This window comes from Pinus tabuliformis, chromosome 3_1 (assembly GCF_031772625.1).
Source record: "Pinus tabuliformis cultivar Carrire ecotype Pingquan chromosome 3_1, CPIR1, whole genome shotgun sequence".
In the NCBI taxonomy this organism is placed as follows: Eukaryota; Viridiplantae; Streptophyta; class Pinopsida; order Pinales; family Pinaceae; genus Pinus; species Pinus tabuliformis.
In genome coordinates, this window is record NC_142301.1 from 305,195,200 (window position 1) to 305,219,506 (window position 24,307).

Sequence of the window (24,307 nt, forward strand, 5' to 3'; positions counted from 1 at the left end):
TTTTTCTTTTTTCTTCTATGAGGAGGAGGAGGTGACACAACCTACCCAAGCTACCCCTGTCACCAGTAGAGGACGTGGTCTACCTCCTATAGCTCCTAGTTCTTCAGCTTCTAGAGCACAGCAGAGTCCACTGCCAACTCCACCAACATCTACATCTAGAGGGGCAGAGGAAATCAGTAGTATTAGACTTTAGTTATTTGGTTCATTTCATTGTATATGACATTATGACTCATGATATGAGATACATTATTATGTTTTTTGTTGATATTTTGAGGCTGACTTGGAACTCAGGAGTCGGGACTTACTATTCAGGACATGATTCACTGTTATGTGTGATGTAACACTAGAAATGATATTACATATCTTATATATTAGTTCTTTTATCATATTTATGTGTCAATGTATTTATTTTATGTTGCAGATGCTTTAGATATTAAAAAAATTGAAAAAAGATGAATATTTTTGTATATTACGATTTTTTCCCGATTTTTACCGATTTTTTCCCCTTTTTTTCGATTTTTTCCCCTCGCCGATAATATCCCGATAACAATTAATGCAACATTGCTTTAAACACATAAAATAAATAACTTTGGTAAATAAGGATCCTAACCCATATATTTATGAAAATGGTGGCTAATGAAAGGTTATATGTGTATGGAGTTGCGACATGTGAGTGAAATGGTGGCGATAAAAGTGAAAGTGGATGTCATTTTGAAGATATTTTGGAGACCCAAGTGCTACAGTAAGTGCCTTAACCAGGAGTGCAGCAAACAGCAGTGTTTGGTGGAGGGATGTTGGGTCAAAGGAGTTGACCAGTTTGGATCAGTTTTCCTTGCAGCCTGTTGGAGCCAATTGAGCACATTAGTACACCAAACATGCTAAGGTACAACATGTCTAAATGGGACAGAAATGCAGCATGGTAAAGCATGGACAGCTGCAAGCATGGTGATGCATGGAGCAACAATGAAGCTTGATGGAGCAAGTAGACAGGACAGCAGTATGGCAACCATGGAATGGTAATATCACTAGCAGTGGGACAGCAGTGGCAGCATGAGGTCCAGCAATGTGATGATGAGTGCAACATGGTGCAGCACAGTGAGGTGCAGCATGATGACGAGATGCAGCGCAATGATGGGTGAAAGAGTCACCTTGGAGAATCAGTTGAAGCAGCATGCCTTCAACTAATCTCATGTAGAGATGATCTAGTCTCTTATCTAGAAAGTCTAAGTGTTGACTTCTGTTGTAAATGTACTATCTCTCTCTCTCTCTCTGCTGAACTATTGAAGACATATAAGAAGAATTAATCAAGGGTTTCCCCACATTGGGGTTTGTCCCTGGCTAGTACCACATCTTGTGTCCTCTTGTCTTGGCTTGTCTTCTGCGATTTATGTTTATGTTCTATTTGCAATTTACTTTAATGCTGATGGGATTGCTAATCTGGAAAAGATATTGAGCTAACTATGAAAATTGAAATAAAATGCTCTAAGCATAGAACATACCTAAAATTAACATGGTATCAGAGTTGAGGTGAAGACAATGCCCAAGCAAGAGTGAAAGAGCAATCACCGAAGACAGTTGGGAAAGGACAAAAGGATCAATGGATTCCTCATCCCTCTTCAAATTCACCTAAGGTGAAATTGAAGCAGAGAACATTATCAGAATGGCGCAGCGGAAGCTTATGATGGCCTACCTAAAGATCACTTCATTGGGAAGTCCGGATCTAAGGGTGGAAAGAAAGGCAGATGACTTGTTTATCCATTATGCGAAGGATTGTTCGAATGGCAGGGACACATCACTTGATGATGATAACAATCATTCCAGGGACATTTTCAATGATTAGAGGAATGACAGGTAATGCAAGTCATCAAGGAAATGGCTGACTCTTCAGAGAAAGCAAGGAACCCGAGGTATGGAAAATCAAATGTTGCTTCTGATAAGATAAAGTTATCTTGTATTAGCCCTCTCCTTCAGATTTTGTGGGAATCTGGCTTATTGATTATAGTGCTTCAAGGCACTTCATCGGATAGTAGGGTGCTCTCTTGAACTTGGTAAGAAACAATCATGGGATTATACTTGGAGCCGATGCCACCTATCCCGGAAAGGGTGTAGGAAATGTTACCCCTCAATTGAATGAGGGTAACTCGATTCATTTACAAAATCTCTTTTATGTACCTGATCGCAAGAAGAACTTGGTGTCCTTTTCGGCTGGAAGTCAAAGGTTTCAGGGTGGCATTCATCAATGAAAAGGTACGTGTTTGAAAATAGAATTTTCAAAGATGCTTTTACTCATGGGTTCCGGATTGCCAATTTGTACCAAGTTGCAGGATGATCCATTGGGGACCATGTCAGTTGACACATCTCATCTATGGCACCGTATATCTACTTATTGTGGGGCCCTCCCCAATGTGAGTCAGATGGTGACTGGGATGCCTGAATCAAAAAGAGCATGAAGATACATGTCTGAGATGTACCGCAGGAAAATATCACAAGGGGACCACTCCCCTCATGTAGCAGGTCCACAGGCTTGGAACAACCCGAGGGGTTTGAGATTCATCAGGAATCTCATATATGCAGGTGGAAGAAAGCCCTCTATGGCCTGAAGCAAAACACCCCGCGCATAGTATGAGAGGATTGATAGTTGTCTGATGAAGTTGAGATTCACTAGGAGTGAAGTTGATCCAAACGATTGCTCGAAGGTTGTGGATGATAGACCTCTCATACCGGCACCTTCTAAGGACGACCTATTTCTGACAGGTGCAAACCCTCTCATTTGCAGAAGTAAGAGGGAGCTAGATTCCGGATTGGGAATGGTGAAATGCAAGCCCGTGACTACCTCGATGGAGCTTAACTTTCAGAAGTTATGTGGTAGTGATGTTGGACCAGATTTGGGGAATGCCTCTGAGTTTCATAAACTCATTCGCATTGATGTTCTTGGTGAACTTCCGTCCGAACATATGTTTTGCAGTTAGCATGATGAGCTCATAAATGGTTGAGCCTCGCTGGATTGGTGCCAAGAATCTTTTGAGATATCTTCGAGGCACAATCTCTTATGGATTGAGAAACACTGCCAGAAATGTGAAGTTGCATGATTATTCGAATACTGACTGGGCAGGCAGTGTGGAGGATCGCAAGAGCACTTCTGAGTGTTGGGTCTCTTTGGATTCTGCTTCGATATCATGGATGAGCAGGAAGCAGAAGTCGGTTGCTATAAGCACCACCACGAATGAATACATAGCTATGAGTATGATCTCGTGTGAAGTTGCCTAGTTGTGGAAGCTCTTTAGTGAGTTGTTTGTACACATGATGAATACCACTGTGATTCTCTGTGACAACCAGGGGGGATTTGATTGTTGAGGAATCCCGTATTTGATGATTGCTCCAGCAGATAGACATCAGATACTACCTTATCTGGGATATGCTAAGTCGATGAGCGAGGAGGCTCCATCGCATTGAGACTGATGTACAGGTTGCAAACATTTTGTCAAAGCCCCGGGGAAAGGTCAAATCTGTGACTTTCCCAAAACGACTTGGAGTCGTTGAGAGACCTTCTTATAAGGGTCCTGCATATTGCATGCATTGAGCTCTAAGGGGCTTGGGGTACTTACTAGAGCAACACGCGACCATAGGGCGACTCACCCTCCCCTAATGGTGCATTGTGTACAGGGTGAATGGCTCAACCTTCCCTGTGACACCCTATGGCAACTGTGGAACAGGATGATTAGTTCTCTTGTGGGCAGGGATGATTCGTTCTCCCATGGCGACTGTGGGACAGGATGATTTGTTCTCCTATGGATAGGATGATTAGTTCTCCTGTCGAGGCATCCTACCCATGCAATCTGGGACTCATGGGAAGTACCTCTCATCTAATCAATGAGCAGGGAAATGGGGTTAGGGACCATAGTAGTACTATCAATGGACGCATCGTTGTATCTACCGCACTCCCTATGCTAGGATGACCTCCATTGATCTGGGATCAATGAAACTGATCTGGGATCAGTATGAGTGGTTTGAGACACTCTCTTGTGATATTGATCTGGGATCAATGAAACTGACTTCGGGTCAGTAGAGAATGGTATGAGACATTCTCGATCAATTCTTCTTCTTCATGGTTCAGCAGAGCAGAGAAGAGCAGTGCAAGGCACTGATGGCAGAGATAGTACAGTCGGATAGATGGATCAGCGGATGGAGTTCTCCCTAGTTGAGAGGGAGTGTTAAATTGGCAACTAGGGCCAAACTCCATGTGGGTCATCTTATTTATGGCAGCTGATATTTTTCTTGGATCCCTCTCATCGAGAGGTGTAGGATTGATCTAAAGATCATCCGATTCTGATAAGTATTCATGGAGATATGAATTTATTTGTGTTATAAGACAATTCGTCAAGGTCGGCCAGCAACCAAATAAACCCCACAAGTGCTCAACGTTTTAGTATAAAAGGAGATGACTTGAGAGTCATTTCACACACACTTCTCCTAAGATCTCTCTCCACTCGTCTGGGTTTTGTGGTTAGAGAGATCAAGAGGGAGAAGCCCTAGACGTAGTAAAGAAAGGGTTCTATATGCAGCAAATCAAGGTGCCCTAGACGCAGTTGAAGAGAGGAACATCTAGCCGCAGTTGAAGGGGATCTAGTCATGCCCTAGCCGCAACAAAAGAAGGTCTAATGCAGTCATATATTTGCAGTTGAAGAAAGGTTCCTATACGCTGTATAGAGGAGGCCTATCTGAGATCCTAAGAAGACCTAACCATTATCATATCAAGCCTTAGGCTCTACGCTGCCCTATGGAGAAGCCTATACACTGTCCTAAGGGTTGTATGGATATACCCTAGCCGTAGCAGCCTAGAAGAGAACAGGAGGAGTTCTGGAGTCTGGACAGCGTGGAATAAAGGGATCCGAAGTCTACTACAAGAGGCCGAGTGGCTGAGGCAAGTGCAGATTGTTTTAGGGTTGGAACAGTGATGTAAACAAGGTCCGAGTTCGCTGTGTAGAGGGCCGAGAAGGATGACTGTTAGGCCGAGTTCCTAAGGGTCAAATATGTTGCTTTTTGGAAGTTGTTTGAGCACATTTTCGGAGGTCTGTTGCTACAGCAATCTGTTGTGCTAGGCCACAGGCCATAGCACACAGCTAGAGGCTGCGTGAGGGCTATCAAGGGTGGACAGTACCCTAAGCAAGCAACGTGGGTGAGGTGGAGACCTTTGAGGGTATGTCACAGCCCTTAAAGGGTTAGTTTGTTGACTGTGGGATGAAACTAGGGCTGCAGTAAGTGCCCTAACCAGGAGTGCAGCAAACAGCAGTGCAAACAAATGACAGCAGTGTTTGGTGGAGGGATGTTGGGTCAAAGGAGTTGACCAGTTTGGATCAGTTTTCCTTGCAGCCTGTTGGAGCCAATTGAGCACATTAGTACACCAAACATGCTATGGTACAGCGTGTCTAAATGGGACATAAATGCAGCATGGTAAAGCATGGATAGCTACAAGCATGGTGATGCATGGAGCAACAATGAAGCTTGATGGAGCAAGCAGATAGGACAGCAATATGGCAACCATGGAATGGTAATATCACTAACAGTGGGACAGCTGTATGGGACAACAATGGCAGCATGAGGTCCAGCAATGTGATGATGAGTGCAACATGGTGCAGCACAGTGAGGTGCAGCATGATGACGAGATGCAACACAATGATAGGTGAAGGAGTCACCTTGGAGAATCAGTTGAAGCAGCATGTCTTCAACTAATCTCATGTAGAGATGATCTATTCTCTTATCTAAAAAGTCTAAGTGTTGACTTCTGTTGTAAATGTACTATCTCTCTCTCTCTCTCTACTGAACTATTGAAGACATATAAGAAGAATTGATCAAGGGTTTCCCCACATTGGGGTTTGTCCCTGGCTAGCGCCACATCTTGTGTCCTCTTGTCTTAGCTTGTCTTCTGCGATTTATGTTTATGTTCTATCTGCAGTTTACTTTAATGCTGATGTGATTGCTAATCTTAAAAAGATATTGAGCTAACTATGAAAATTGAAATAAAATGCTCTAAGCATATAACATACCTAAAATTAACACAAACAAATATGAATGATGTTTGTGAAGCATTAAGATGTTTGACACCTTTTCTTGGGATTTGGATGATATGCTATTGCCTAAATCAGTATACGTTTTGTTTCCTCTTCAAATGCCTATGATTCATATGCTGAATGAACAAACTCAACAGCTTGACTACCATGTAGAAGATGGTGACATGGCAGCCTTGTGCATGGATATGGACTTAAAGCATTGGACGGGATTGTTGAAGTTAATGGAAAGCCCACTCCTGATCTACATATATTTGTAAATGTAACAAAGAAACTAGAGCATGGTAAGTTTTTTCATGTGGGGACAATCCATTTGAATGGAAAGCCAAGTGTGTTTACTTTGAAGCAGTGTTATTAATATTCTGAAGAAAAAAAAAATTAAGGCTGTGAACATATTGCATTAATCTAAAAGATAATAAAAAAATGTATCATATTGTGAACACAACGCATGGTTTAAGGTTTGACAAGCATCTGCATAGTGCATGGGCTGATAGTTTAAAGAGATGCAATAATAAACTTTTTAGAAACTAGGACAGCTTTGCATCTGAACCAAAGTTTCACCTTTTGGCAAATGCAATGAGGGCACGCTTGGACCAAGAATTAAACTGTTCAGAGACCATGATAAGGGCACACATGACCAAGAATTAAACTGTTCAAAGGCCGCGATAAGGGCACATCAAGCCAAATTTTGAAATTCTCTTGGGATGCAATAGGGGCAACATCTAATATATTCAGAAGATCAATCCCATTTTAGAAAATGAAGCAACAAAATCTATGTTTTAGACACCATCTGGTAAATCAACCTCAAGTACGACGCTTTACATCTTATCCGTATGAGAAGCTTCCATTGGGACTGTGCTAACTTGTTGCAGTTATACTAGAACAATATGTAAGAGTCAAGACAGCATTGGCAAGGAGAGAAAATTACATCCTCTCAACATTTCCCTCTGCAGAGAAGAGAGTTATGCACAACTTTCTGATGGAACCATTGCATCATCTTCACAGAAAGATTTGTATAGCAATTCACATGGCAGGGGCCTCTATTGCACAGTATGACTGGCCAGAGGAATGGCCAGAACTGATGTCACTGCTCTCAAAACTAATAAGTGAGTCAAATGCCTATTATTCTTATGCTAGATAGACTCAGATGGCAGGGATCAAAGCCTTGAGGCATTTAACATTTAGTTGCTCAAGCTCTTATTGACGGTGGCAAGTTAACTGGACAAAAGCATATCCCACACATCAGTTGAGAGTATTGATCAACGTTTTGTATTTGTGATGTGTTGTATTTTGTGACAAGAAAAATTGGAGAGTAGAATGTGCTAGGGCTCGTTCAAATTGGCATTTCAGCGCAGGCTTATGATGATGGTCGACTCAAGCTTTGGACGAAGTCTTCTGATCAATAGCTGGTGCTCGATTTTCTTTTATTATTCAAACAAACCCCAGATCAAATCCTCTGGATAGAATTATAAAAGAAAAATGAACTTAGAATGATCCGAAGAAAAGGAGGCATCTTCTAGACTAAAACCCTAAATTGCAATGTGGCGAAAGAAGCAAGAAAGGGAGTTACAAAAGCATATCCCACACGTATCCCACAGTGGTTGGTTAACTGGACAAAAGCATATCCCACACGTATCAGATGACAGTATTGATCAACATTTTATATTTGTGGTGCGTTGCATTTTCTGACAAGGAAAAATGGAGAGTAGAATGTGCTAGGGCTTGTTCAAATTGGCATCTGTGCTCTGGCTTATGATGATGGTCGACTCAAGCTTTGGATGAAGGTGAAGGTCAATAGCTGGTGCTTGATTTTCTTTTATTATTCAAACAAACCCCAGATCAAATCCCATAGGGACACCATCTAATATTTTCAAAAGATCAATCCCAATTTGGCAAATGAAGCAACAAAATCTATGTTTTAGACACCATCTAGAGTAAAATCAACCTCAGGTGCAAGACCTTACATCCTATCCATATGAGAAGCTGTCATTGGGACTATGCTAACTTGTTGGAGTTATACAAGAACAATATGTAAGACAATATTGGCAAGGACAGAAAATTATATCCTCTCAACCAGTGTTGACAATATCAGCGATATATCGCCGATATTCGGAAATATCGCGATATTTTCGGGGAGCCGAAATATTGCCGATAAAATATCGCGATATTTTCACTCCCCGAAAATATCGCAATATTTCCGAGATATCGCCGATATCTCGCGAAAATATCGCAATATTTCCGAGATATCGTCGATATCTCACGAAAATATTGCGCAACGATATGAAATATCGCCGGGCGTGCTGGGCCGCGGCTAGAAAAGGGAATTATCGATTTTGTTTTGCTCATTTTTGTTTTCTGAGTGTTAGAGAAGGAAGGGGAGAGCGTAGTGGTTGTTGTCAAGAAGGAATTGAGGATCGAAAAGCCATTATCACCACCAACTACAAATTTTTTGTTGATCAAAGATTGAAGAACAGTGAGACAATCTTCATTTCTTCCATTAACAGGTATGTTCTAAAAAACCCCTATGTTAATGATTTTTTTGATAGATTTAGGGTTATTCTTGCTTGCCTCTTTGCCTACCAACATTTTGCTTCTTCCTTTTTTTTTCCATTTGCTATGATTTTCATGCCCATGAGCCAATGCAAGGGTTTTCTCCATATTTGGACAGCAAACTCCACTTCTTTTTGTCAGTTTTCAAATGTACCCTCTTATTGTCATTTTTCATTGAATTCACATTGCAAACAACGTAGCAAAAAAAATATTTTATAAAATGAGGTGGTTATTACTTATCATTTTTTGTTATGGGTGGAGTAACTTTAATCATTAATTCCAATTTTTTGTTTTTTTGGTGCCCTAGGTTTGAATTAGCTCACTACAAATATGCCAAAAGCCTTGGACCCATTTTGGGAGTATGGGGAGCCTGATGGTGGGACAAATCGGGCATATCTATCATGCAAATTGTGTGGGACCAGGATGACAGGAGGGGTTACGTGATTGAAATACCATCTGGCTAGACTCCTTGGACATGATGTTGGGCTTTGTACAGTTTCTAGTCCGGAGCTTATACAAAAAGCTCTTGAAGCAATTGATGAAAAAGACAGAAAGAAGGAAGAGGCAGAAAGAAACAAGGTTGAATGTGCAGGTAGATCTTTCGGGATATCTTCTTCTAATTTTGAGGCTGAGGGTAGTGGGAGGGGCTCCACAACATCACCTGCTATTGCTAGTGCGAGGTCATCATTTTTTGTTCCACGAACAAGACATGGAGCACAATCTTCCATAAAATCAATTGTTAAAAAAAAAGAGAAGCAAGAAGCAAATAGAGTTATGGGGAGGTGTCTTTTCTGAAGTGACTTACCTCTCAGCATCACCAAAACCAATCCATTTTGGCAGCCAATGTGTGATGCTATTGTTGTTGTGAGCCCAAGGTACAAAAGTGCTACATATGAGGAGTTGCGCGGGCCAATAAGCAAGACATCAACTCTAGATTGGCGGACTTGAAACAAACATGGGAAGTTTCTGGATGCACAGTGATGTTTGATGGTTGGACAGATAAGAAGGGTAGGACCCTTCTAAATTTGTTGGTACATTTTCCTAAAGGTACCATGTTTATTAAATCAGTGGATGCATCAACACATATCAAAGATGCAGCAACGACATGTGAGTTGTTAGATGGGTTTTTTCAGGAGATTGGTGTGCAGAATGTGGTGCAAGTCATAACAGACAATGCAGCTAATTATGTGTCTGTCGGCAGGATGCTTATGGAGAGGCACCGCACATTGTTCTGGACTCCGTGTGCAGCACATTGTATCGATTTGTTGCTTGAGGATATGGGGAAACTCTCCTTCATCAAGGAGGTGATTGATATGGCTAGGAGCGTCCCCAAGTTTATTTATAACCATGCTTTTGTTCTTAGCCTCATGAGGAGGTACACTAGAAACAAGGAGTTGCGGCATCCTACAATCACACGTTTTGCCACCAACTTTATTACTCTTCAATCTTTGCTTCAATGCGAGTTCGAGTTGAAGCAAATATTTGTTTCTGATGAGTGGCGTGATTGTAGATACAGCAAGAGACATGACGGGAGAGCCATTGCAAAAATGGTGTACTCTGACACATTTTGGCATGGAATAGAAGAAGCATGCTCAGTTCATGAACCTATAGTAAAGGTTTTGAGATTGGTAGATGGGGAAAAGCTTGCAATGGCTTATTTGTATGAGGCCATTCGTTCTCATTATGCAAACAATGGTTCTGCTAGGCTTGATAGGCATATGATGTTATGGGATGTGATTGATAGTCGGTGGTCAGGGATGCTTCATCGACCCATTCATGTAGTGGCACTCTTCCTCAACCGCGCATATTCATACAAATGTGCCTTTGATTTTGATGGCGAGGTAAAGGAACGGCTCCATTCCTGTATTCAGGGGATGGAACCTGATCCTGAGCTTTGCAGCAAAATCAATCGCAAGATATAGTCTTATTGGGATTGTGTTGGCCTATTTAGCTTTGATGATGCTATTAGCGAAAGGACCGTCTTCATGCCACGTAAGTGACAAGTCATCACTCATTAGAATTTTCAATTTAGAATTTCCTTACTTATAATTCTAGATTTTTAAAATTCAATTATGTAACTTTTATTTGAAAGTTTAATTATGTTTTAAGTTTTTGACTTTTTTATTTCTTTATTTTGTTGTATATATTTGGTGGCGAAGCTATGGTGCAAGGGCACCAAATTTGCAAAAATTGGCCATAAGAATCTTGAGTCAAACATGTAGCTCTTCAAGGTGTGAGCGCAATTGGAGTGTATTTGAGAAAATACACTCAAAAAAGTGCAACAGGTATAACTTTGAGCTTCAGCGTTCAATTGAGCAATCACATTTATTGTAATTTTAAATTTTAAATTTATGACCCTCAAGACTCAAGACTCATTAGTTTTTTTGACATTTTTACAGGTTGGAGTTCACACACCTCAATGATTTAGTGTATGTGTATTACAATATCCGACTTCGAGTGAAGCAAATAGAAGCAACAATGGATCCAGATGCCATTTCCTTAAACAATATTGATGTATTGTCTCAGTGGAGGGTGGAGTCTGAGGTGCCCATCTTGGAGGAGTCACCTTCATGGTTAGAGCCAGATGACACATTAAAACAGGGGCAGCAAGAGGAGGAGGACTCGGAGGAGGAGCAAGAGGCAAAGGAGGGGAAGGACACTGTGGGAGCATCAGCATCAACACCATCTGCTATAGATATAGGAGAGCACAGCTCCATATCTAGCATTTATTATTTGACATTAGGTGCAGAGGCAAGGCCAGGGCCTTCTACTGCTAGGGGCAGGCCTGGCAAACAGCCCATCATGTTTTCCCATAAAAGGGGGAGAGGGCACTGATTTCAGATAGATAGCTGCTAGTTTTATTTGTTTTGCTACATATAACTCATGATGATGAGATACTTTTATATATGTGATGTTATTTTGTATTGGTTCTCCACATTTGAGTCCTTGATTGGACAATTATCAGGGATCAGCAAGATTTGGTATCGCCTTTGATGTATCATTTCTATTTGACATCATATATATCAGTGTTTTCTTCATATTTATGTACCAATGTGTTTATTTCATGTTGTTATTGCTTTATATGTTTAAAAATCTGAAGAAAAAAAAATGAATATATTATGCATTTTTTATGCTTGCCGATATTTTCGCCGATATTGCCAATAAGATGTTTTCTGGACCCTCACCCATATTTTGCCGATACCGATATTATCAACACTGCTCTCAACATTTCCCTCTGCAGAGAAGAGAGTTATACACAACTTTCTGATGGAACAATTGCATCATCTTCACAGAAAGATTTGCACAGCAATTCGCATGGCAGGGGCTTCTATTGCACAGTATGACTGGCTAGAGGAATGACCAGAACTGATGTCACTGCTATTAAAACTGATAAGTGATCCTGTGATTCAAATGCCTATGATTCTTATGCTGGACAAACAGACTCAGACGGCAGGGATCAAAGCCTTGAGGCATTTGACATTTAGTTGCTCAAGCTCTTATTGACGGTGGCAGGTTAACTGGACAAAAGCATATCCCACACATCAGTTGAAACTTGAGAGTATTGATCAACGTTTTGTATTTGTGATGTGTTGTATTTTGTGACAAGAAAAATTGGAGAGTAGAATGTGCTAGGGCTCGTTCAAATTGGCATTTCAGCGCAGGCTTATGATGATGGTCGACTCAAGCTTTGGACGAAGTCTTCTGATCAATAGCTGGTGCTCGATTTTCTTTTATTATTCAAACAAACCCCAGATCAAATCCTCTGGATAGAATTATAAAAGAAAAATGAACTTAGAATGATCCGAAGAAAAGGAGGCATCTTCTAGACTAAAACCCTAAATTGCAATGTGGCGAAAGAAGCAAGAAAGGGAGTTACAAAAAAAAGCTTTATAAATGTAAATTTTTTATAAAGGGAGCTTTTTTCAGGACCCATTTTTTGGGAAACTAGTTTTTTGGGCAATGAAAAGGAAGAGGCCCAATGGCACCCCTGGACGATTTGATCTGTGTATGTTAATGCCACGGGACTGTTCTCTGCATTTTTATGCAAGATCACTATAAGAATGATTATTTATGGTAAGCTGCTGTGTATATTTGATTTATTCTTTCTGCCATTTTTAATGGTTGCTAGCTTGTGGATAGAGGACTGTAACCAGTCATTCCAATCAAGGCTAACCTTTTGTCTTTTTGGTTACTGATGATTTCTGTTGTCAATTAACAGCAAACACTTTTCTGTTCAAATGGTGGTTATTTCCTTTGGTTCTGTGTTTGCTCTTTTGTTTCTAAATCTTGTGCAGGTATTTAGATCAGGTATGCATTTAAATTAGCCATGCATCTGAGTTTATATTTTATAAATCATAAAAGTATAAATGGTGGACCAGATTGCAACCAGTGAAACTGATCATGGTTGCAGGCCAGAATCTGGATGGGTTCCCTACACCAAACAGTGAGGAGTCTGATTGGTATTTCTCACCGCAGTGAATCCCTCCTCTTAGCCCAGATCATTTTACTTGTCAATAGCATCCCAAAATGATGTACAAAGTAACTGAAAGGGAGCTTTTCAATCCCCAAATATTCAACAAACATTACAACGGAGAGAAAGCTCATCTTTATAGAGTGAGTCTCTTCTCTCATATAATAAATTATTACTATTTGCTAACTAACTCCATGACAAGTCAATCAAATATTAAAATAATGTAGTAGTTAAATCTCTCCTCAATACATGCTTGATTATGTCACATCATGTGGACACAAACTTCTCGATGACAACTCACCCCATCTAAAAATAGTAGTGAAATAACAATATAATGCTCATGAGAGGGGGACATACCACTAAAAATAGGCACCAAACCAAATCAAATTCCAAGTGTCTAGAATACACCCTCCAAGAATGCATGCATGCAAGATATAATAAAATGAGTCTTCACATAGGAGGATGTACTCCAAAGCCCACCTTGGAGAACTGAACAAGTGCATCCTCTAAGACGCATGAGAATAAACAATATAATAATCCTCCTGGGAGAATACTCCACAGCAACCTCTTCCAAAAATAGCAAGAGGTCTGCAAGATGCATGCAACCAATCCACATTTGTGAATCCCAAGGGAAACCAACTCTGTGAATGAATGTGCAAAATGCCAAGAAGATGGAGTGCTCCACGAAATGGAGTCAAAACCCCAAAATAGCAAGTTGACCATCTCCAGAAGACAAATCCAAGTAGATAAGGATTAAGGTTTTGACCATGCCAAATCTCCATGATATAATAAAATATATATCTCCAATAATATAAAGAACTGTATCCACTAGTGTCCCCTCCAAGGACATGCTCAAAATAATAATAGGACCAAGTAAATGCAAGCAAAAACCACATGTTTGGCCCTCCAAGTACACCACACTCCCTCCATAAAATCCCCCCATAACCACATCCAATAAATAATATATATGCCAAGTCAAAGAGGTGATGGCGTTCTCCAATGAAGATCAAATGATGACAAGTGTAGCTGAAATATCCATGCAATAAAGATGAGAGAGCACCTAGGAGAGGTGCACCCTAGAGAAGTGTGCCATGTAACTACCTCAACCATCCATAAATAATAAAATACTCTCCAATAAAGTGTGCCCAAGAGAATGTGCCAAGAGTGGTTAGATTCATATTGATTGTATTCTTCTTTAATCCCATTGACCTATATTTGTGGTTATTTGTTGGACATTGAATAAATTGTCTTATCTTATCTTAATAATAAAATATTACTCCACAACCAAATCATAAAGATGTCCAACCAACCTAGGAGACAGCACCCTAGAGAAGTGTGCCTACCTTTCCAAGAAAAAATATAATATTGAATGCCTTGAAAACTATGCCCAAGAGGAAGGTGCACCATCAGAAAGCCTCAACTAACTCCAACTAACGCCTTCAAGTGTGAAACGCAAGCCAATGAATTAGGGCACCCAAGCTATTAACCTTAATATGGATAAATTAGATCAACTGAACCATTGCATGGTTAAAACTTAAAACAACCTCAACATGTGTGCACAAAGGTTAATGCTGAAATAAAACCACAGCCCTCGCCAATAGCCACCAACTAATTAAATCACCATGAACATGTGTGTCAATGAGGGGCACGCTCTAATAAAGAGCTGTACCATGTAAATAAAGATTTTCTCCCTAGCAAAACCTCACCATGATAATAATAAAACATAAGGCCCAACCTAACCACCAAGGGACTATTACATCAAAATCATCATCCAACTTAGGAATCGATCACCATCAAATCATATGTAGTACTACCCCCTTCTTAACTCAAACTTAAAAAATAGCAAACGTTGAGGGTATTAAAATCATCATACACATTTCCATCTAGGATGTCTAGCAAATGTTACATCATTAAGTTATATCACTTAGGCAAATCCCACAAAGGCAACATGAATCATCCCATTATATCAGCATCATCAAAGAAGGGGACATAAAAAAGAGCTAATCCATCCAATCACTGACTATGACCCATATCACACAGCCAACACATAAGGATCACATAGACACCCCCTCCTAGTAATATCATACATCAACACACCAAGTCACTAGGAAACATCAATCAACATCATCAAACACCTTCCTTCTACAACAATCATCTAACCCCTTTGGGGGCTAGACCCATCATCCAAAAACAAGGTGTAGAACATTCAAGATAAACGTATATATATGACAACCACACCATAATAAGATAGCATGCTCCATAACCATCAAGTAAGCAACAAGGAGGCAAGCACATGTGAGAAGACCACCAAGCAGCAAGCACAATTATCTAACCAAAGAGAAGTGAAACTTCTCAAACCAAGGACCTCCATCAAGTGATCAAATACCATGAAAAGAAAGGGTCTCCATGAAAATATGCCCCCCCAAGTCAGTTTAATGCTCCAAGGAACCAATATCCATGAAGAGAAACGGGCTTCATAAAAATGTGTCCCCCAAAGTCAGTGCAATGCTCCAAGAAGCCAGCAGCAAATCTCCATCAATTTGATGAAAACTACAAAGTGGAACCTCATACATGAGTTGTAACACTATCCACACACAAATTCCTAGAAAGTTCCAGCAAACATGCTTCGATACCATGCTGAAATTTCTTAAACCATGATATGCAAATTCTAAACTCGAAGGATACCTAAACCTTAACTTAAAATTGAAACCCTATCAAAACTGCAATCTCTAAATACAAGAATCTGCAACACTTGGTGCTAAACAGTAACAGAAAATACACATAAAACTGAACTCTCAAATCTACGACGTTATTTTATTAAATTTGAAAAACAATAAACTATATGCTAAATTTCCAATACCAACCCAGATTTATTTATACCTCAACAATTTTTATTTCCATAAAATTATTAAATTAAATTTTGAATTGTTGGAAAATAAAATCACTGGTATTTAACTTCTGAGAAAAATAGTTTGCAGCAGAAAAATAAAAATAGAGAGATCAACCACATCATAACAGTAACTATACAACCATAACAATTTTCCTTCATTAATATTCTCGAGAAATTTTGGGCCTAGACCCACAAAGAAAAATACACAGAAAAATGCACCACTGGAACCTGTAACTCAGCCCAATTCTAAAAATCAGCCCAAGGAATTCAGCCTGCCTGGAAATCGACCTCTTGAAGAATTTGGCCCTGTAGAAACTTGGCCCCCGGCACTTGCAAATCATCCCTCTCTTTTCCTCCTCATACAACCCTTGCGCACTCAAAGAAACCGGCCCACTGGATGAATCAGCCTCTCCACAAATCGGCCTCCTCTGTGCTTCAGCTACTCGAACTCTAGATTTCTTAAGAATCCAGCCTCCTAGAATTACTCCCAAAATTTCTCTGCACTCTTCCTCCCTTCTCTTCAGTCTAGCAAGCCTCGCGCTGTAGAGAAAATCGCTTCCTCCCCTTGAGAAAATCACTCTCTCAATGTTGTGTAGTTGTGTTGTGTCTTCACCTCTCCATTAGGCTTCTTTTATAACTTCATTAAGCCAAATACCTAACCCTAATCTCCTAAATGATTGACGGTCGAGATTAGATCTCGCCTCACTTGAGTTCAATAGTTGAGATCGTATCTAAGTCAATTAAACAATTTTATTATTTGTCCTCGGCACTTTGGCTTAATAGTCCACAATAATTAATTGGCTTTAATTATAGAAATTTTCCTAAGTTAGACTTAGGAAAGAAGTCATAAATCACCTACTCCATCAAACAAGCACCTAAAGAGGCAATCAACCATCTTCTACATGCTAAGACACCAAGCTCGTGTAGAAGACCTTCTGAAACTAGCAAGAACTTCAACACTCCCTCCTAGCAAGGAAGGGATTCTTCACCACCCCCAACTTGTCCCTATAAAACAGGAACTTCCCCTTCACTAGAGGCTTGGTGTGAATATATAAGAAATGGAAAATTGTTTGAGACAGGTTGAAGATTGGGTATTATTGAGTCCATTAATTTTTAATTCACTTATCTGCGTACTTCTCTCTTGAGTCCTTTCATGTCAGAATCCGGATTATGGAACAAGTTTATGAATGACTGTAAAAAAGTTGCTATGGTGTTCATGTGACAGTGTCCCTGAGCATTAAAAGAGTGAAGCACTTGAGAAGTGATAGTAGTCCTCTAAAGTTCTTATAGTGTGAATCCAATATCTTCAAACTTATTACTACTCTGAAAAATATGGAACTCTTTTGGCAGCCAACTATTTATTATGGATAAGGTTGATGATTTTATGTGAAATTTTTAGAATTAATGAGCTTTGAACAACACTTTCCTCGCTAGTTTTCTTGTATTTTGACTCAATGCCCATTGGATTCAATGTACTAGTCAAAAAAACAAGTAAAAAGAACAAATTCATTCACTGATTTTTGAGTATAGTACTTGCATATCTGAAACTTTTTCTTGCGGATCTGAAGTGCATTATTGCAGACTTACAAAAGATTAATGCTGATTTAATATCTAACAAATAAATCTGAATTGTACTTGCTTTTTCCAACTTTTAGTAGCAGAAAATTGAACATTTTGAAGATTTTAGCAAGTACATGTTGCAGATTTGGAGTATTCTGCAGAGCACAATTGAATCATTTTTGTTTCATATCAATAGGGATTCACCCTAATGCTAGCAAGACCCAGCCCCGAAGTGAGAGGAATTGCATAAGGTGGCATTGGCACATTTCCTGAATGTGCATTCAACCCCTTCAGGTTTCGAGTGATAACAAAGAGGATGATTTAGAGAGCACCCCTAGTAATGAGGAGTCAGGACCGCTATGAGTGAAACCATAAATGGCTAGACCATAATAATCAAGAATTTTAATGTGGATCATGCAAGCCCCCCAAGCAACGGTGAGATCATGGGTGCCTAACAAGCATGGAGTTACAATTGAGCCCTGACGTTTACCAGCTCAAAATTATTGAAAAAAACTTGATGTGCTAGGTGAATACTTTTAAACTTTTTTGTGTCGATGTCTTGTGCTGTCAGGTAGTAGTTGCGATTGTTAAAAGTTGTGCCTACAGAATACATGATGTTCTTAAGTTGATGATCCTTGCAGAATAGAATTTCCTGTTACCAGAGGATGCTCAGAACTTCGGAAGCAGTCACATCAAGCTCTGGCATTTGTGATTGTGACTTGAGATGCTGACAAAAATCATGCAAGGAAGAACACCCATTTCTAGATCTGCCCCCGTTTCCACTTTCGTTCCCATCTTCACAAATACATTTGCAAATCACTAACCAATGTTATTTGCAAAATATACACAGCGTTCGTGTGCATTTCTCACTCCTTTCCCGTTTCCTGTTTTGTGTTCCAAGTAACATAGCCTGGTGACATCCATGACTAGTTCTCGGCACCAGATTACACAAATCAAAGTCAGATAGGGAACCAGTTAATGAAGCAAACTTCCTCCAACAACAACTAGCACGATAAAGAGACCATAAACTGGAGGAGTCTAACGAAAATCGACAAATCGCTCAATCAAGTAAAGTTCTGGCAACAGGATTCATCACCAGCTTTCTATAAATTTCCAGTTCTCTCACACCACCGAACATTCGGACTCCTATAGACTTGTTTGATTTAAATAACAATCGCAAGTTTAAATACTCCAATTAGCGATTGAATCGTTAAACGCATCCATGATCGAAGATCGCATATTACATTATTTATGATTATTTGTCTAGAATTGTTGTTTTTATGTACTGCATTTGGCTAAAAAGCCATAACCTCGAGACTCTGAGCGCAACCATATTAAACATTACAGAAGATTTTTTTTTAAATAAAAAAACCAAGAATGTAGGTACCTGGACCACTTGCTCTGCTCCGTGAGGTTATAGGCTCGAGGCTTCGGGGCATTGCAAGGTCCAACTGTCGCCTGTTACACGAGAAAAAAATAGAAGACAAAACAGCCTGTTAGTCCAGCACAGCGATCGGAACAATTTTGAAAGGGCCAGTCGGATTCGAACTGATCCCCAATTATAGACAAATGGAGGCATAATTGAACAAGAAGTGAAATCCCAGAGGCATGAATGAACGATAATTGAAATCCCATTGGCATAATTGAATCAAAATCCTACCTGCTGATAAAGGGCGTAGAGAAGCAAAGCTGTTTCATCGGAAAAACTCCTAGCAGGCTTAGCGGATTCGCCAAATCCGGCATAAGCGGCCGCTGCGTAGAATCGATCTGGATATGAAAGGCCGGATGCTGCCCTCGCCATCTCTGGAGACGGAACAAATGGTAATGGCTTGTCTGACTGGAGCGAGACCCTTACTCGGCCGGATCTACCATTACTCTTTGGTTCTGTTCTTCGGGCCGCTATTTACTGGCCTTTCCCAATGTTCAACGCATACTAACCGAGGAAAATTGCGTTTTCTTTCGATGCTGGTGTTGGGCTAGGCCATCAGTGGGACACTGAATATCGCATGCTTCGGCGCTTTTGTGTCATGTTTTGTACATGGTGTCGGTTTGTGCGTTTCATTTGCGATAGTTTTGGGAATTTTTTATTTTTTTTAAATAGAGTGGCCAATTTAAAAGGAATTATTTATTGGTTGATATTATTTTAATGGGGTTTAGGTTCAAATTATGTTAGTAGCATGGAAGTTAATGTTTTGTTTTTCATTTGTGTAGTAACATGGAAGTTAATGTTTTGTTTTTTTTATTTGTGATCGTTGAAATATTTTATTTTATTTTTAATGATAAATTTTGATAGGGAAATAGTAATTTTTCTTGATATATGCCACATATATCATAAATTCATAGTTTAGCTTGGGACTGAAGTGTTTGGAGAGCACTGGAACTAATAGATTAAAACTAACATCCCGCAACTTAGCACCTAGCAGGTAACTTATGACTTAGTAGAGGCTGAAACATCAAGAGGCACACTCTTAAAAGGGTCTCACTTGTGGAGGCATCTACCCTTCTAACATTATCACAATGAGCAAAAGTTTCATCAAAGATTTGAACCTAGGTAGGAAGAGTGAAAACCATGCCTCCCAATCATTCAAGCAAACCACCTTGACTTTAAAAACAAAAGTAAATATTTTTTCGTATAAGTAGCTTTCTTGTTCACATAATGGTTGAATGGTTGTAGGGATTTATGCTTATTTGTTCTATATTATCCTCTTTTCTCGATGCCCCTGTATATGGGAGTGATAATAATCAAATGTTCATATTTTGTGGCATCTTGGAACTGTTTTTATGACTATAATTCTTTTTCTTGTATATTTTACATTAGTTGTGAGGGTTGGCATGCACATGCATATGAACCCTAATATATTATGATATTTATATCAACCATTGTGTTCACAAAGATAGTGGTCACCCCTATTGACATAATGGTAGATTAGTTGCGAGGTTATTTTACTTATTTATACATCCTTTCCCTACTTCCTTCATGTGGTCTCCTGTTGCATCTTGGAATAACTTCCATGACTATAAAATATTCTCCTCCCTTATTCCACATTTGTGTTGAGGATTGGTTTACAATAACATACAAGTCACAATATACCATGATCCTTGTGTATTTGACTTTCCCTTGCTTCCTCGATGTAGCATATTTACATGTGTATGTGTGTGAATAATGGAAAAAATAATAACACTTGGATGCATCTACCTTGTGGCTTCTTAGAATAGATTTTATGATTATAAAATTTCCTTCCTTCCTATCCCACATTTATAGTGAGAGTTGGCCCATGGAAACATATAAGTTGTAATCCTTGTGCTAACATATAAGTTGCAATCCTTATCCTAATGGGGTTGTCCACAATGATAGTGTGTTTTCCCTTCCCTTTTTTGTGTGATATGTGCGGGTGAACAATAAGGAGGATAATCGCAATTTGATATACATATATTGTGACATCTTAAAATATCTTTTGCAAATATAAAATATCATATAAACCCTTTTTCCTATCTTTAGCTAATATAAGATATCATATAATCCCTTTTTCCCCTTCTATATGATGTCATGTCCTTTGAAACTTCTTTCTTGTTTATAACTTTATGATATATGTGATGTTTATCATACTTATAAATGTTACTATTGACCTTATATGGCCTTGTGTAGGGATTTTATAAATGTTACTACTATGCTTGTATCATCTTATGTAGGGAATTTGTTTCATGTGTTTTTTTAATCAATTTTTTCCATTACTACAAAAGATTACATTATGTTGTTTTGTGTCTCAAAAACCCATTGGCCTCACTCTTGCTAGATTTATTTGCCAACATGTCCATACCCAAGTACATAGTAAATTGGCATATCAACAACTGTTTACATAAACTAACCGACAACAAACACCAAAACACTAACAAAACTAAAAGGCAACCAACACTCATCAGGTATCATCAGGATTTACCAAGACCAAATGATCTGGAGCTGAGCCAGGGGATGGCAGGGGTTTTAAGTTGCAGTGAACGTGCCCCTCCATGTGTGTCAGCCTAGTTTCCATACAGTCAAGCTACTCTTGGATGCGTCGTTGTTGTAACACCCTCCTCCCAGGCCCACCCAAAGTAACCATGCCAACAGGGGTAAACATGAGACGAGAGGCTACTATGATCATATTCGACCTACTATGTGACCTTAAGGAAGTGGAATCGACGAAACATCCGATACAGTCATCCAACCTCATCAATAGAACCCTCAGGAGACAAGTCAACCACTCAGACAGCCTGTCCCTGGGTCCCACTGTTGTTATGGACCTCTTATGATCCGAATTTAAACAGGAACACAACAAATTATAGAGATAACCATAAACACAGAGATGCAACGGAAATAATACTTCATTTCATTAATGTAAAATATTGAAATATGCTTACAAACAGAAATGGAAATAAACCAGCTAGGGCGATGGTAGCTTATCTCTAAGAAGAGATGTGGTGGCTACATGCCTCTGAACTGTGTTACACTGAGGCTTGAAGGCCTATTTATTTTTGAGAAACAATGGAAAACCCTAAACATCCAAAAACCTAATCCTAGAAGATGAAACGCCAAACTGTGGGCCCCGTTTGGGTAAATTGGTACATCAACTTCCCAGGGTCATAACTTTGGCATACAATCACCATTTGACGCGCACAATATCTCGTTAGAAAGATCTATCCGAAAACTACAACCTTGGGGAGAGTAACATAGTTCCATGTAACCATGTTGCTCCCAATTTTCCCATAAAATGTCGTTCAGGGCCTCAAAACGGCCCCAGAAGTTCAGGACCCGAAAAACTGCTAAAACTAGTAAATTGTGCTACAATTAAGGAAACTAAAAAGCTGAAAGAAACAATGGTGGGGGTCCAAGTGGACTTGGCGGGTGGCCACCAATATCCACCTGGATCATTCCCCCCCACTTAGGAAGCAATGGTCCCCATTGCATTGAGTTCCTCCATGAGATGAGGAAACTTCTACTGAACTTGGTCCCTGGTGAGCCACTTGCCCTAGTGAAGGAGTTGGCATGCTTTGACAACTCGATACAATGAGATATTTTGCTAGTGAGTGTGCTTGATCTGTGTGTCCATGATCCGATCAATTGTAGCTTGTTCCATGCAATTTGGATTTAACTCTGTGGGTGTAAGTTGTTCTGCAATGTCGGATGTGCTGAGTAATGGTGGAAAGTATGGCCGAAGGTGGTCCACATCGAACATTGGGTGCAGGCTAAGGAATGGGGGAATGCTAAGCTCAAATGCATTATCTCCCACATCCTTGGTAACGGTGTAAGGACCATATCGGAGTGGTTTGAGTTTCCGATAGGCTCTGGTATCCCAAGCCCACCTGAAAAGGGTTGTGGCCAGTCAAGTTGTGGAGAGCCCGGTTGTAGTTGTGTTGAACATAGGGGAGGCTCTCATCCCATGTGCGTGGATGCTTTGAGTTGTACATGCATAGAATGTGTACAATCATCATGTTGACAACCTCTGTCTAGCCATCAGTTTGAGGATGGAAGGTTATGGACTTAGTGAGTTTGGTGTCCAACATCGACCAGAGACTGGACCAAAATGTACTGAGGAACCTGTTGTCCTGATCTAAGATGATAGACTGTGGGATCCCAAAGTGTACCCACACTCGTTCAAAGAAGAGTTTAGCAGTGGCTTCTGCTGTGATATTCTTCTTGCAGGCCGCCATAATGGCCATCTTCGAGAACCTGTCGACGACCACAAAAACATAGTCATTTCCACACTTAGTGGAAGGAAGGCCTGACATGTAATCCATGGAGATGGATTCCAAAGGTCGACTAGGGGTAGGCAGCGGGGTATAGAGGCCTTGCTTCTTGATGGTCGGTTTGGCAATGGCACAAGCAGTGCATGATCTGATGTACTTCCCGACATCATGTCGAAGATTTGGCCAATATAAATACTTCTGCAGTACTACCACCGTTTTCTCGACCCTGAAATGCCTAGCAGCCCGACTGTAGTGTGCTTCCCAAATCATCTTGGCACGCTCGCTTGAAGGAACACAAAGGTGACCCAGGTGGCATAACAGGGCATCCTAGAGGTGAAAATCTGGAACATGTTGACCCTCCAAGAGTGTCTAGTATGTGTGGCCAAATTCTGGGTCGCTTTTGTAGAGAAGTGGCCAATCAGAAGTCTCATGCCCACAAGATTTGAGCACGGTGGTTAACGCCATGATCGGTGGTCGACTGAGGCAATCTGCAACATTATTGGTGCTACCCTTCTTATACTTGATATTCAAATGGAACTGTTGCAGGTATGTGGACCACTTCTGATGGCAATCATTCTGCAATTTCCCTTGGGTCTGTATGAACTGCAGGGGTCGGTGGTCTGTGTGGATGACCGTTTCCTTCCCCAAAATGTAATGCTTCCATTGTCGGTAGGCCTGCACAATGGAATACATCTCTTTGTCATAAGTGGGATAATTCCAGACTGTGTCTGAAAGTGTCTCACTGTGATATGCCATTGGATGCCTGTGTTGAGTAAGGACTGCCCCAATAGCATAGTCAGAGGCATCTGTCTCGACCTCAAATGGTTGTTGCAAGTCTGGTAATGTGAGCACTGGTGCCGAGCAGAGGCAATATTTCAACTCTCTGAATGCCTTTGGTTGAGATTCAGACCAAAAGAATTTTGCTTTCACTCCTCCCTTGGTGAAAGAGTTAAAAACATACTCTATATATTCTTCGCATATATTCTTCGGTGAAAGAGTTATGAGGCTCGGTGAAAGAGTTAAAAACATACTCTATATATTCTTTGC

General features: G+C 40.1%; 1 protein-coding gene across 3 annotated transcripts in view; it reads right to left on the bottom strand.

The window, feature by feature from the left end:
• LOC149186997 (acyl-CoA-binding domain-containing protein 4-like) overlaps window positions 1-19,596 on the bottom strand; it is a 252,052-nt gene extending 232,456 nt beyond the window's left edge. For 2 of the 3 annotated variants that reach the window (XM_089411257.1, XM_089411255.1), the window contains exons 1-2: window positions 19,197-19,596; window positions 18,924-18,994 (exon numbers count right to left, since the gene is read on the bottom strand). In XM_089411257.1, the coding sequence (XP_089267383.1) occupies window positions 18,924-18,994; window positions 19,197-19,337 (212 nt within the window). In that variant the 5' untranslated portion in view covers window positions 19,338-19,596. The remainder of the gene's footprint in view (window positions 1-18,923; window positions 18,995-19,196) is intronic. The other variant, XM_089411256.1, reaches the window with a different exon arrangement.
• Window positions 19,597-24,307: the final 4,711 nt, after the last annotated feature.